The 15,158-nt window shown below is 37.2% G+C and overlaps 2 protein-coding genes across 2 annotated transcripts; both read right to left on the reverse strand.

Annotated features, from left to right (window-relative positions):
* Positions 1–766: 766 nt before the first annotated feature.
* LOC131649486 (uncharacterized) lies at positions 767–1,231 on the reverse strand. Its single transcript, XM_058919247.1, has one exon. It carries the CDS (start codon positions 1,229–1,231, stop codon positions 767–769), a length of 465 nt encoding a protein of 154 aa, XP_058775230.1.
* An 8,622-nt stretch (positions 1,232–9,853) lies between these two features.
* Positions 9,854–10,975, reverse strand: LOC131649487 (uncharacterized). Its single transcript, XM_058919248.1, has one exon. It carries the CDS (start codon positions 10,973–10,975, stop codon positions 9,854–9,856), a length of 1,122 nt encoding a protein of 373 aa, XP_058775231.1.
* Positions 10,976–15,158: the final 4,183 nt, after the last annotated feature.

Genomic DNA, 15,158 nt, shown 5'->3' on the forward strand with positions numbered 1-15,158 from the left:
TATCGACCAACTAAAGAAACTCGATACTTCTGAGTTTTGCAGGCTCATGGTGTTGGACTTTGAAAAACTTCTCCCTCGTCTGCTTGACAATATCAAATCTGTGAAAGAGAAAGAAGAGTTGGTCGAGGCCAAACAAGCATTGGTGAAGGGGAACGTGAGCGTCGTGATCAAAACAAAAATGGTGATCGAGGGGTTGAAAGCCCAGTTAGGTCAGAAACGACAAGGACAAATTTCCAAACAAAATAGATCTGTTGAAATCTGTCGTCGACTCGAAGCATTGTCGAAGGAGATGTTAGACCTGAACGCTGAGTTGGAGCTTATTACTAAACAAGAAGAAGATTATGCCAAGGATATTGCCCCCACTCAGGCGGATATGCTAAAAATGACCAGGGATGTCATTGCTGTCAGCAATGCCACAACTCAAATCGAAACGGAGATCAAGGCTCTCAAGGTCGAGGCTGATACTTTGGAAGATCAAACTGCCAACCTTCATTTCGACTTGAAGGCATTTCAAAATAAATATGGCCATTTTTTATCTTATTTTGGCCATCTGTGTATGGTTTTTTGTAATTGTGTAATATTGACAATTTTGCTTTTTTAACCATTTTGAATATAAGGCTCTATTTTCTGTTTTACCTTACTCTTCTACTTATTACTTATGCTCGTTGTGCTGGTTTCTACATTAATATATCCAGCTTTTTCCTCGACTATTACTTTATTTTGTCGATATCGTGATCTCCTGAAGGATAGGTTTGTAATTTTTCAATTACTTACCATTTACTCTTTGGATTCGTCGATCTGCGGCTAATTCCTCCAATTCATAATCATTATTGGAGAAAGTTTGGATAACTTTAAACGGTCTTTTCCAATTAGGTGACCATTTTCCTAAGACTATGTCATTTCTGTCCATAGGCAGAATTACTTTCCATACTAAATCATCTATCGCGAACACCTTGTCGATCACTTTTTTGTTGTAAGCCTTTGCCACCCTATCCTTCTGTCTCCTTAGTGAATCCAGAGCCGACATTCTTTCTTCGTCTAAATCTACGAGCTCATCAACCATCATGTTCCAGTATTCTTCAGATGGTATTTCATGATGTCTTTGGATTCTGACCGACTGAATGTACACCTCTACAGGCAACACAGCGTCATGTCCATACGTAAGTCGAAATGGCGTAGTTCTTGTTGCCTCTCTAGGAGAAGTTCTACATGCCCATAATGCTTGGTCCATTTATTGGTTCCAATTTTTAGGTCTTTTCCCTACATGTTTTTTTATCAAGCTAATTATCACTTTATTGGCAGCTTCGACCTGGCCATTTTCCTAGGCATAATAGGGTGTGGATGTCAGTAATTTAATACCAACATCCTGTGCAAAATCCTGCATTTTTCGCCCAGTAAATACTGTTCCTTGGTCAGTTGTAATTGTTTCAGGCAGTCCAAACCGACATATGATATGATTTTGTATGAAATCTATCACAGCATCCTGATCGACATTCCTTAAGGCCACAACTTCAACCCATTTTGTAAAGTAATCTATGCTGACCAATATATATCTTTGCTGTTTCGACGATGCAGGTTTTATTTCTCCAATCACATCCAAAGCCCAACCCCTGAATGGCCATGGTCTTACTATAGCATGTAGTTCACTTGCAGGAATATGTTGGATGCCCCCATGCGCCTAGCATTCCTGGCACCCTTTGGAGAACTCAATGCAATCTTTTAACATTGAAGGCCAACACACACCTGAACGCATAAAAACCTCATTTTGTGTCCAGCCTGGTGTGTTCCGCATGCTCCACTATGTACACTCGACACGGCCACATGTGCTTCATTCTCTCCTAGGAACTTGAGAAGCACTCCTTCGCAGGTTTTCTTAAATAATTCATTCTCAATCAACACAAAACTGAGGGCCCTATATTTGATTTTTCTATCTGTCGAGCCAGTGGGTTTACGTAAATATTTGACCAACGATTTTCGCCAATCACTGTCTTGCTCATTATCTACTACCAAGATTTCGAAATTTTCAGCGTCGGCTGCCCCCAATTTTATTACTGACAAATATGAGGGGGACAACTTCGTTGCTCGAACTTTCTTTCTTACTTGGATAGTTTCTCCTTCGCTCTTCCTGTAACCTGAGGCTTCTTGCGCTAGATCATTTGCCTCCTAATTCTCCCGTCGGGGTACGTGTTAGACACTCGTTAATTCAAATTTCTTGAGTAACATATTCACAATCACGAAGTACATGATTAAATTTTCCTTAACACATCTGTATTCCTTCGAGATCTGCTTGATTACCAACTCGGAATCTCCCATAATCTCGACATGTATTGCCCCCAATTCTGGCAGCAGTTCAATTCCAATTATTAAGGACTCGTATTCAGCTTCATTGTTGGTGCATGTGTCGTCGATAGCATACTTGAACTCTGCTGGAATTCCATTTGGAGAGATTATGACTCCTCCAATACCTGCATCATTTTTATGGCTAGAACCATCGAAATACAGTTTCCATGGTACTAATTCAACACAATTTTCAGGCATAGCTATCATAGAATGGTCGACAAGAAAATATGCTACTATCTGGAATTTCATTGCTTTTAAAGGCGCATAAGTTAGAGAATACCCTATTAATGCCAATTCTCATTTACCAATTCGACTGTGCAGAATTGGTTTAGATAGCATATGCTTAATAATATCAAAAATAAGAAGAAACATACACATCAACTGGCTTTACATATTGCTTCAATTTGATACATGAAAAGTACAAACATAGGCACAATTTTTCTATATCACTATACCTAGTTTCAGGATCATTTAACATTCGACTAAGGTAATACACGGGTATTTTGGCACCATCGTTGTCTTCCTGAACTAACATACTTCCTATAGTCGATTCTGAGGCTGCTATATACAACCTCATGGGCCTAGTTCTAACAGGCGGTTCCAGTATGGGAGGCTTCACTAAATACTCTTTGATTTTGTCGAAAGCCTCCTTATGCTCTTTTTTCCAGGTGAAGTCTTTGTTCTTCAGTCGAAGTAGTGGTGAGAACGCCTTAGTCTTTCCACTTAGGTTAGATATGAACCTCCTCAAGAAATTTATCTTTCCTAACAGAGATTGCAACTCTTTTTTGGTCGTCGGGGGTTTGACGTCCATAATAGCTTTGGTTTTACTTTGGTTAACTTCTATGCCCTTTTTATGCACCACAAAACCCAGGAAATCTTTTACCTGCTGTTATACCCCAAAATTTGCCCGCATCTTTTTTCAAGAAAACTTCAATCTAAAAATTAAGAGTTTCATATAATATTGGATTTTTATATCCTGATTTATGAATACTTGGTTTTTAGAATTTTTCTTATACGGTATTTTGGCTCGCTGTTGAATTTATTCTTACGCAAACGCCAAGTACTGTTTATTACTTCACACACGCTATTTATTTGATATTTATTTATAGATAAATAGTACTGACACAATTGGTACAGAGATAAATCTTTTGCAGGCGCAAAGTCCGGGGTTCAGACTGTACTGGTAACAAGTAAATTATTATTAATTTTGTTTCCCACTAATTTTTGTACTATATTCCATTATTTTCAAAATCTTTTCTTTTCTTTTCAAATCTCTTTTTCAAAAATCAAATCCTAACTTTATTCTATACATCTCTCTTTTTTCCAACACTATCATACACTTTCTTTCAAATCTTACTTCCACTCAAATTTTCCTTTTGTACGGAATCACTTCATTCCCCAACGTCTCTATCCTTCTTTTCATTCTATAAATACCTCTCATTTTTTCCATAAAATCTCACATCAAATTCTAACTCATCTCTCAAATTTCTACTTCATATTCATTCTCTCTTCTTCCCCCGGTAAAAATGGCGAAGCGGATAGAGACGTGTTTTCTTATGATCATCACCGTCGTGGTGGTAATCATGTCCTTCTTCTGTCTGCATAGCCCTGAAAAATGTGGACCTGGGATGTTGACACTCCCAATCATCTACCTGTTATTGTTTGTAGCATGGGTTATTAATCGTCATTCTTAAAGTTTGCCGTATCTCTTATTTTCTTAATGTACCGTTTACTCGTCGTACTGTTCATTATAGTATGTAATATTTGTACTGTCAATATTAAATGTCTTACTATTTGTCATATTGTTGCTTAATTATCCAGATAATATTTTGTGTGTTTTCTGCCAGTTAAATATTTATTTTTCTGTGCATTAAATGATTTTCAGGGTTATTATCGGTAATTTTGCTCGCATACAGTACATATTATTTATTTATTACGTCTGTGTTTTTCTAACAAGTCATGTAAATAAATTTTCATCATTAACACAAAACAAAACCAAAAATAAAAACAACAAAAATATTAACTTTGACTGTTGAATTTTCACTTTAACTGCTACATGCCTGAACAGTCAGTTGACAGTCAAACCGCTGACAGTGCAATTCTCCGTGTTTTGTACCATCAATCAAATCAAACTTTTTGCATTTCAAAATTCCAAGATTTTTGTTCTAGAAGTCTTCTGAATATCACATGATTAGCAGAGACTCAGCACTGCACAAAAATCAGGTACGCTTAACTGTCTCCTACACAAACAATCCCTAACTAGGGTTTTCTTGTTTTTTCAGGAGAACAAGTTTTTGAGACCTCAAATGGATTTCATGGACCTCCATATATCTCAAAGTACCATCATACAAATTTTCAAACTTCAATTCACTCAGACGCACAGTCAGCAGCTCAAACAGTCAACAGACGGCCCGTTTGACCAAAAAAGTCAACAGACAGTCAAAAATGAAATTTTTTGTCAAAATCCATATTTTGTCAAAGGATTCATCATTTGATCATTGGTTGATCATAATTCATCAAGGAAAGATCAAAAATCAACAAAACCCTAAGTTTCAAAACTAGGGTTTTCTCCTAAAAAGTCAATTGAACTTTGACTGGTCATAACTCTCTCATCCTTCATCCAAAAAATTCAAACCAAATCTCATTTTGAAGGAAATTCAATTATCTTTCAAATGCAATTGGTCCCATGGTCATTAGATTCACCATTTGAAAAATATGGACAAAGACATTACAGGTCATTTTCAAAGTCAACAAAAAGTCACTTTTTTCAAAAGGACACACAAGGAGCATGGAAAATCATTTTGATATGAGACCAAAGACATTGGTTAGAGGACTCTTTGAGGTTTCCAAAAAGTACAAGAACTCCTTCATATGATAAAAATTGAGGGATTTATGCCTTGTTGAAGTTGACCATTTTTTTGGGAAAATGCATGAAATCAACATTGATCAAAAATGTGTTTTTTCCAAATGGGGCCAAATTTTCATGATCCATACATGTTTCCCATAATGTGAAGGGCCTCCCACGACCAAGACAAAGCCCATAACATTTTTTTTTCTTTTTTGGTTTAAATTTATCACATTTAAGATTAAATTAAAAAAAGGAAAATGGAAGGATAATGTGTAGCTTGAATCTTAAGCATGAGTCATCAAAGGTAGCTTATATTCTGCAGCAAAAGGAAGTACAAAGCAAGAGAAGTAAAGGAGATCAAGCTTTGGTCAAAGTTTCAAAGATTTTTAATATTTAAAAATCAAAGTTTCAAAAAAGCTCATCAATGCTTCTTAGCTTCAATTTTAAGCACATCCTAGCTTATAAATGAAGCAGCATACTCCACAAAGGGAAGACACGAAAATATAGCAAAGGCATAGCAAGAAACTTCACAAAATTCTCATAAATTCCATAACTTTGTAAATTTTCGTTTTCTATATTCCAATCATTATCAATACAAACAAACACTTCCAATCATCTCCTAAAGTAATATAGAGTAAGAATAAACTCTTTGTATGGTCCCATGAGAGTCATAACATATGTATGATGTTTTCCATGAACATACACATATAGCTTTCGTTTTCGTATGCATGCTTGATTAAAATGAAAACTAACCACTTGCATGGACTCATGGCATGATATAGAGTAGGTTTGAGTGATCACATGCAAGCTTTAACGTGGTTTTGAAGCTCCACCATTTTTGAGCTTCAAACATTTGAAGCTTTCGTTCTCCATGATACAAGCTCCAAATGAAAAAACTAACGACGCTATCATGTTCAGAAGGGTCCATTTAGGTGATCTGGGTGGCCCTTGTTCTTTCCTATTTTCATTTTGTAGGTCATTCAAAAGGTTAAAAAATTGAAAGCAAAATCCGCAGGAAAATCCGCAGGTAAGTTTGCAGGAAATTCCGCAGGTACCAAGGAAGAAGATGATGAATAGTAAGGTTGAAAAGTTGACCGCTCGCGTGGCACTTTACCTTCCTCTCATTCGCTGGTCAACTTGCGTGTGGGCCCAGTCAGAAATTTGAATTCTCCTTGGATTCAGCGCATGTCACCCACTATCATATCATGTTCCCTCACAATCTAAGCCATTAGATCATGATCTTAACATATCCAACGCACCAAAACGCGCCCCCATGTCATAGACTTTCAGATTAATCACACAGGACCACAGCCTTATTTTATTTTCTACTTTTATTTAGTTTAACTTCTAAAATTAATTTAAAATAGTTTCAAAAATAAAAAAAATATAATAAAAATATTTTTAGGCTTCTAAAATAATCTATTATTTTTTGACATAAAATATTTTATTTTTTCATAAATATTAAAATATTTTATATAATTAATTAGTATATATTTATATATTTGCTCTTTAATTATTTCAACCAATCAAAAAATCATAAAAAAATTGTTCCTTATATTAATTATAGTTTATACATCATAAGCTAATTTTGTACATATTTAGGATAATTTTATTTTTAAGTTTTAATTATTTGTGTAATTATTTATATAATTATATGTTAATTAGCTTAAAATCAATTTCAAAAATTCCAAAAAAATTAGTTTTATTTTAAAATTAATTGACAAGCATTTTAAACATATTTTGAACTTAATCTTTAGGTTTAAATTTTATTTCTACTTTTTTCCCATTTTAATTAAATTAATCATGCATTAATTCTAATTAAAATCAATCATCAAAAAATCCAAAAATATTTCTTTTAATTTCTTGCAATTTAAATTCATAGATCAAGTGTATAGGTTGTCAAATTCATGTAAATAACGTAGTTTACATTTCCCGCAAAATCGATGTAATAGCGTAGATTTACTTTCCGCATTTTACATTTCCGCATTTTAATTTTCAGTACATATAAAACTGTGTGTATGCCAAAGAATAAAATTGAATCGTTAGATCACTAACTTCAAAGATAAAATATCTGAATCAAAACACAATCACACTTGCACCTCTTAGGGTAACCCCTCTTTTATTCTTTTCAAAAATCAAAGTCAAATTCTATTGTTTCAAATGCAAAATCGAACTTTCGTTTACATCCGGTGAAAGGAGAATTTTCTAAAGGAAATAGGAAAAGACCTTATAACTTAGGGTAGACCTCCTAATTTGCTTGCTCAAATCAAAACAAACAAATGTCTCTTATACTGTTGTTTTTCAAAATAAAACTTTCAAAAAAGACAATACTTTGTATATATCCAAACGAGGATCATTACGAAGTTAACGTTCTTTTTTTCAAAACATCTTTCGAAAGATAAAACACTTTGTATACATCCGCACAAGGATCATTACAAAGTCAATTTACAAAGGTATTTGAAACCACATACAAGCATTTCAAGGCAATAGAAAAGTGATTCAAAACAAGTGAGCTAAGCAAATTAAAGAGCCCATGGATAACCATGGATACAAAGGGTGCTAACACCTTCCCTTTGTATAACCTACCCCCTTACCCAGAATTTCTTAAAGGTCTTTTTCTATTTCTTTTATAAACCTTTCCTTAATTGGATAAAATAAAAGGTCGGTGGCGACTCTCTGATTTTCAAAAACACAAAAAGCAGAAAGAAAAGAGTCAGTTCGCGTATATCTCCGCGAGAGGTATGGTAAAAAACCGAGGGCGACACCTGCACGCAAAAAGCACATTTTAATGGATTCATTTTCAATCCATATTTCCTCATCCTTTCAAAGGATTTTCGAAGGTGTTTTAAATGTGATCCTCTACAGTTTGATTTTATTACTAAATCGTCGATATAAACTTGCATAAAATCTTCAATGAAATCGGGGAAAATAGAATTCATTACCCTTTGGTATGTTACTCCGGCATTTTTTAAGCCGAATGGCATGACTATCCATTCATAGGTCCCTAATGCCCTCGGGCAATGAAAAACCGTCTTCAGCCCGTCCTCATCTGCAATAAAAATTTGGTTATATCCAGAATAACCATCAAGCATTTCTGCTATTGGCATAGCATACTCGTCTTTGGGAGTGGCACCGTTTAGATCTCTAAAATCTATGCACACCCTTAGCTTCTAGCTCAGACATCGTCATTGTCGATGTTCTCCCAGCCTGTCGACACGGGTTCTGTTGCATATGGATCAACTAAGCGTTCCACGTCCCATATAAAACCTTGAGTTTGATGCAGCTTCAAAGAGACAAATGCCTCACTCAGGTTCTCATACATGTCTTCAGCTGGTTGGCAAGGAGCGATATTTGCTAGCTGCATGTCGAACTGCTTTTAGCCGACATTGTTAACATCAGCCATGAAATAGCTTTGATCTGCTTCAATATTCTCAACAATACTGTCTTCCCTCCAGATGATCAAGTGATGATGCATAGAAGAAGGTACAACACCGACTCCATGTAACCATTCTCTGCCAACTAACAAGTTGTAGCTGGGTTTCCCCTTGATAACCATAAATATTGTCGGCCTAGTCACTGAGCCGACGATGATATTCACCTGTATCACTCCCATGGTGTTTTTGATGTTTCCTTCATAGTCGGAGAGAACCACGTTATGTGACCTGATATCAGTGTCGAACATACCTATTTTCTTCAAGGTATGATGAGGCCTAATATTAACAGTGGTGCCATAGTCGACCAATACCCTGTTGACAGCTACATCATCGACCTTAGATCTGATCAACAAGGGTTTTAGATGGTTTCTCATTGCCATATCAGGCCTTTCAAAGAAAGCATCTTGGTTCTTAATGGAACCATTATTCATCATGAAGTAACAAGTTAGCTTGTGTAAAGCCATTTTGGCAGCATCAGCTTCCTCAGTTTCTTCGATTTCAGTTTGTCTGTTGTATTCTTCAGGCAAGATAGACACCACATTAACCAATATGTCAAGACTATCTTCTGATTTAGATGCAAAATCGTCAATCGCTTCTTCAGAATCTTTTGCCACAAGTTTTCCCACCAAATCTTTGATTTGTTGTTTGACAGCAAAATCAACCTTTACTTTGTACCGTCTTTGATCGCTAACTTGGTGGTTAGCAGCCTGTCTTGCAGTAGCTGCAGCCTGTCTCTCAGCCTTCTTTCTCCAATGGAAGCGTCTCCATTGAGTTTAACTCATAGGATTTTTCCCCATGTAATTTTCAGATACATGGCTTCTTTTCTCGGAATGAAACTCCAGTTGGTAATTCATCACTGCTTTCCCTTTCGAATCTCCTATTTTCTCGACAGCTTTTGATGCCCCCAAACCCATCTGGGGTTTGATCCAAGTACCTTTGGGAGCAGCAGCCGAAGGAATATATCTTGTAGGTTTATTTTGGACATTCCTCCTAGGATCTCTCTTATTCCACTGAACCCTTCCTCTCTCCAGCTGTAGTCTCTGGAAATTCTCAGCAGCAATCCTGTCGGTCAAAGCACTACATCTTGGACACAACTCGACCTGAGTATCCCTGTTCTTGCATTGATAGAGGAAGTCCAACAAATCCTCATCCTCTCTGAGGTAAGCATCAGCCATTTTCACCTGTGGGCTTTCGCCAGTACTCTCCTCGAGCATGGTGTCATCAAGAATTCTTAGATATCCACCATATTAATGTCGACAGTCTCAACAAACAAATCCTCTTCATGCCTGAGAGGGTCAGAGTCGATCTTCATTTTTCTTGCAGCAAACTTCAAATGACCCTCCTGCAGCGATTTCTGAACCAAATCCCTGAAAAGAAAACATTGAGAAGTTGAGTGCCCAAGGTAATTATGATACTTACAAAAACCTCTCTTCTGTCTCTGTTCTAATGGTGGTAACTTAGCATTTGGAGGTAATAAGATTTGACCATCTTTGACCAACACATCAAAAATTTCCTCACATTTACTAACATCAAAGGTATAAGTCTTCGCGGGAAATTTTGCATTGTGTTCTGCAGGGCCTTTCCCTTTCGATGGGAAAAGAGCTTTGCATCCATACGTAGGTCTTGCTTTCACTTCAGCCAAATCGACTTCCTCCTTAGTCAGCGAGATATAGTCGGCTTCGTATATAGGATTGGTGTCGTCGTAATCGAAATAGGCTACCCTCTCTTTCTTAGTTTTAGCTTTAGTGTGTCTAACTTTTTCTAATCGCAGCCGCTCAAGGTGTTGAACCCTATCGGCTAGTTGCGACATGCTTTTGACACATGTGGGGTCTATTTTCTTTCTAATAGAATAGTCTAAACCCCTAGCTGCCATTTGAACAAGCTCGTGCTCAGGTATCTGTGTGAAACAACGAGCCTTCAATGATTTGAACCTGTTTAGATAATCGTTGATGGTCTCAGCGAACCTTCTTTTAATGTTTGACAACTCGACCAAACTAATCTTTGAGTGGCCTTCATAAAACTGCTCATGAAAAATCTTTTCCAAACTAGACCATGAGTCGATTGAGTTGGGGGGTAGTGTGGTAAACCATGTGAATACTGCTTTAGTGAGGGATGAAGGGAAATGCTTCGCCCTTAAGCTCTCATTATTCGCCATATCCCCTGACTTAGTCAAATATCTCGCAATGTGTTCGACTGTCGACTCTCCAGTTTCTCCTCCGAATTTCGTATACTTTGGCACTTTCCACCCCCGAGGGTTTTTCGTTTGTACGATATAGTCAGCTAGCGGAGATGAATACGTTGGCCTTTGTAAAGAAGTGCTCATTCCGTTTCTGGCCATGATTCTTTCGACCATCGTTGTCAGGTCGTTTTCTATAGCTGTTTCTTCTGATCTATATTGATCAGTAATTTGATCAGCGTCTTACTGTCGACCTACCACTACTACTGGTTGGCACCTTTCCCTTGCTCCAACCTGATTCTGTTGTGGCTTGGGAATTTGACATTGTTGAACGGTTTCGTTCTTAACCTGGTCCATCCCCATTCGAACAGGTATGTCTTCGTGCCTATTTGCTTGCGGAGGCTGTCGACCAGGTGTTCGAGGTGCCCCAAAGAAATTACATAGGCGCATCAATTGATCAACAACTTGCCTATTTGACTCAGCGGACTCCTGCATTATGGGATGGAAAACAGTGCCCATTTCATTAGTTAACATGTTGAATAACTCATGGTTGCTGTCATCCATCTATTGTCGAAGCACCGCCACAGACGTATTCGACAAAGGCATCACTCTGATTTGATTTGTTCTATTTCCTGTGTTAGGTGTGGACCCTTGTACAAACGAACTTACACTTTGAGCATTTCCTGCTGTTAACGCCACGTTCGACGTTGATTGAACCCCTGGCATTAATGAATACGACATTCCTTAAAGAGGGTTTGCAGTACCAAAACGAGGCAAACTGGGCCTGAATGGTATGTTTGTTGTCATTCTCGATCCAGCACTTCCCGATGGGGGCACAGGAATATTTGCTACCACTGCTGTCGTGGCTACGTTTGATAGTGGAGGATAAGGTTTGACTTCGGTAAGGATAGCGTTCGATGAATCTAAAGACCCTGAGGGATCTTTATCCACCTTGTTTGGGCTAGGAGGATTGGACATTTCATGTTCGTGCCTCCTAACATATTTGTTATCCTTTTTGGTGTATTTTCCACTTCTCAGTTTCATACACTCAACAGAAAAAAACTTAGCACATTTGTCCCATTGGGCGTGCCATTTTGTTTACTGTGGAAATTGGTAAACAACTGCTGGTCCTCCCCAAGTCCTAAAACTAAAGGTTACTTGCAAGATCGACTAATTGATCTTAGGACAAGTGCTAATATTTTTAGGGTTGCACTAGCTCTATCGAGGGAAATGGCCTAAGAAACGGTTTTCTAAGGCTGAGACCAATGCAACGGTTTTCCACACAATGTTAAGTTCGACTGCCAGGTGACCCATGACCGACAAGGACAAATCTATGTCTAATAATACAGACGAATCTAGACGTTAAGATCCTGACTTACTGTGGTGACTTGTGACCGACAGGGAGTGTTGGATCCAGACTTTTCTCTAAACGAAATAAAGTGCAAATGACCCTTTTATGAACGTGAAAGTATAAAATGAATGTTGATCAACAAGTAAAGCACAAGTAAAAATGTCAAGATAAATGACTGAAAGATAAAAGTTATGCATTGAAATAATGGTGGTGACTCACGTACATCAAGCACTTAGCAACTCTTTCATTCCTACAGTCGCAAATTGGGCAGAGTATTAACGAGTAATTTGAGTATACCAGCGAACCACCCTAATTTTACACAAAAATGACTTATTTATAGTAATACATAATATAACTGCCTAAATTGATCTACGACTGATAGTGAAGCTAAACGGCAACTGCTCCATGAGATTTTTCCATGTCTTTGGATCCTACAAGGCACGATTTCTTGGAATAAATACCCTTAGATTTTGAATTTGAAACTTCCCGCCATTGTTTCTTCAAAGTTCAACCGCTCTATGTTTCGACGCTGGCGCTTGTCAAGAATGTAAATGTAGAGATTTTCTGCTAAGTAAAATAGAAGCCTCTGTGGCCGACAAAAACCCTTTCGACTATTACATATGATCCCCACTTTAGTCAGTTTAACCTGCGTGTGTCTTCGACATACCTTTCGTACATTTTCCATGTGAGCCTTAATTTCTTGAAAAACCTCTATTCATAAGCCTCCTCCCTTAACTTCTAAGGTCACTAGCTGGGTATACTTTTTATTTTCTATTCGTAAAAATATTAGGGTAACATATATATACTAAGAAAACCATGTTGGTCCCACAAAACACATACTAGGGCGTCTGCCTCACTCCAAAAAGGCATGGGACGCCCACCTTCAACATATGGAGCATTCATCCCCTTGTATGGGGCACCCACCCCTCAATCATGTGGCCCCGCCACTTTCCTTTATCAATTTGGGGCGCCCACCCCTTATATGGGCGGCCACCGCCACCAATTTTCCAAACTTCATACCTTAATCGGTTTCTTTCCAGAATTCAGCCATATGTTTCCTGTAATATTTTCTTTCGATCGATCCAACTATTAACCAATAGCATGATAATTCTACCAACCCTTAATCGTTCACAGAACATCAACTTAATTTCCACCAACAATCAACAAAGAACAACAATTACCAGAACAACAAAATCAACATAACCACAACATATATACACCAGCTTTTCAACACAGATCAACAAAACACAGAGGCAATAATTCATACAATCCAACCCACATACGGTCTATCATGTACCCGGTTATAGAGATTGAACCCACCCTTACCTTATATTCGGAGTCTACTTTACAATTCCGGTCAATTCCAAGCTTCGCGTAATCCATCCGTTATTCTCTTCACGACAAACTTCACGCATATCTTTTATTCTCCAAATTTTCTCTTCTCTCTGCCGTTCTTCTATTTTTCCTCCAATATTAGCTTACTGGTTTCTAAAAACCTAGATAGTATTACCTCAAGCCTCACAAATTCCAATTAGGGCCAAATAATAAAATTGCATGTGCACACAGTACTCAGCCCATTTAATTAATTAATAAACTCTCTATTTACTCAATACTTCATATTTTCTGGTCCAATCTTATTTACTCGAGAAATTCCTAAAACTTCAAATATTATTCCAATAATATTTCTAATACTGAAAATATTAAAATTCTCGATTAACTATCGATCCGCTATCCCGAACTAATATCGACTAAATTGTCCCAAAATACGGAAACTCACTAAACATCACAAATGTCTAAATTAAGCAAATAATCATTTTTTCTGGGTGTTACAACTCTCCCCCACTTAGAATATTTTCATCCTCAAAAATTTATCCGACTCTACTATCTTCAACTTCGCTTCCACGTCTAACCTTCCAACATAACAACCAATTAACACGTATCAAATTGACTACACATATGTCAACCATCCCGGTACCTCTTTGGCATAACCGTTACTAACGTGTCAAATATTCCAACAATAACTTGGGGCATCAACTTGCAAGTAGTAACAATCATAACGCATTCATGCTTGAATATTCAACGTCACATCATCCTTAACTATATTCTTAAATACCTGTCATCTACACAACTTCGTTCCTAAAACTATATATATTAATTATCAACCAAGTACAATGAATATGATTCCCATCGTCGCATCATTCTCATGGTGACATTACCATAGCCACATATCCAACATAATCAACTTCTTCATTTATGGAGTATCATCCTTTTTTATTCACATAAATCTACAACAACATCGTAAGAACGGTAACCAAAATTACTATAGCATCATATAGGATCAACTCATTGTCTCGACTTCAATTAATACATACTCGCTAGCTACGTACACCATAATAGCATACTTACTACTTCCGCAATTACTCAAAAGGATTCTAATCCTCCGACACGATGTCCTTATATCCACATTCTTCCAAATTAAACATATAGATCAAGGCCTGTCCTCCCCGTAGGCTTCTGACATGTTAATCCTTTACTACCCACGAGTAGTACTCATAACAACTTCGATACATCACGCTTTCGCTGCGCAACTCTGATTATCCTACTTTGTCAAAGTCCGAAATGTTTCACTCTTTCATATCCACTTCTTCATAAGTTCAACAACTTGATGAGCGATTACCCTCACGGTTTAACATCAATCACATCTTATACTATTAAGGCAACAAGACAAGCGCATAATATTCACATGATTTCGTCTACTACTAACAATAGATTAAGGGTGATCGGTTCCTCAATTTGTCAATAGATAACCGATAACCATAATGGAGTATAAACCATCGTTACTAAACCATAATAGTGTTTCTTTAAACTTGCACTAAAGTCACCAAAAGCATAAAAACTCAATAACTTCCAAAATCACTTGAACATGCTAACACCAACGTCTTGCAGCTACATACTAATAAAAAACTTATGATAACATCATAACAAAATTCTTTTACACCATTATCAACA

The sequence above is a fragment of the Vicia villosa genome, linkage group LG2 (assembly GCF_029867415.1).
Source record: "Vicia villosa cultivar HV-30 ecotype Madison, WI linkage group LG2, Vvil1.0, whole genome shotgun sequence".
NCBI lineage: Eukaryota > Viridiplantae > Streptophyta > Magnoliopsida > Fabales > Fabaceae > Vicia > Vicia villosa.

Excerpts from the sequence above, each read along its gene's own strand:
- LOC131649486 (XM_058919247.1), bottom strand. The coding sequence starts at position 1,231 with ATGGACCAAGCATTATGGGCATGTAGAACTTCTCCTAGAGAGGCAACA.
- LOC131649487 (XM_058919248.1), bottom strand. The coding sequence starts at position 10,975 with ATGGTCGAAAGAATCATGGCCAGAAACGGAATGAGCACTTCTTTACAA.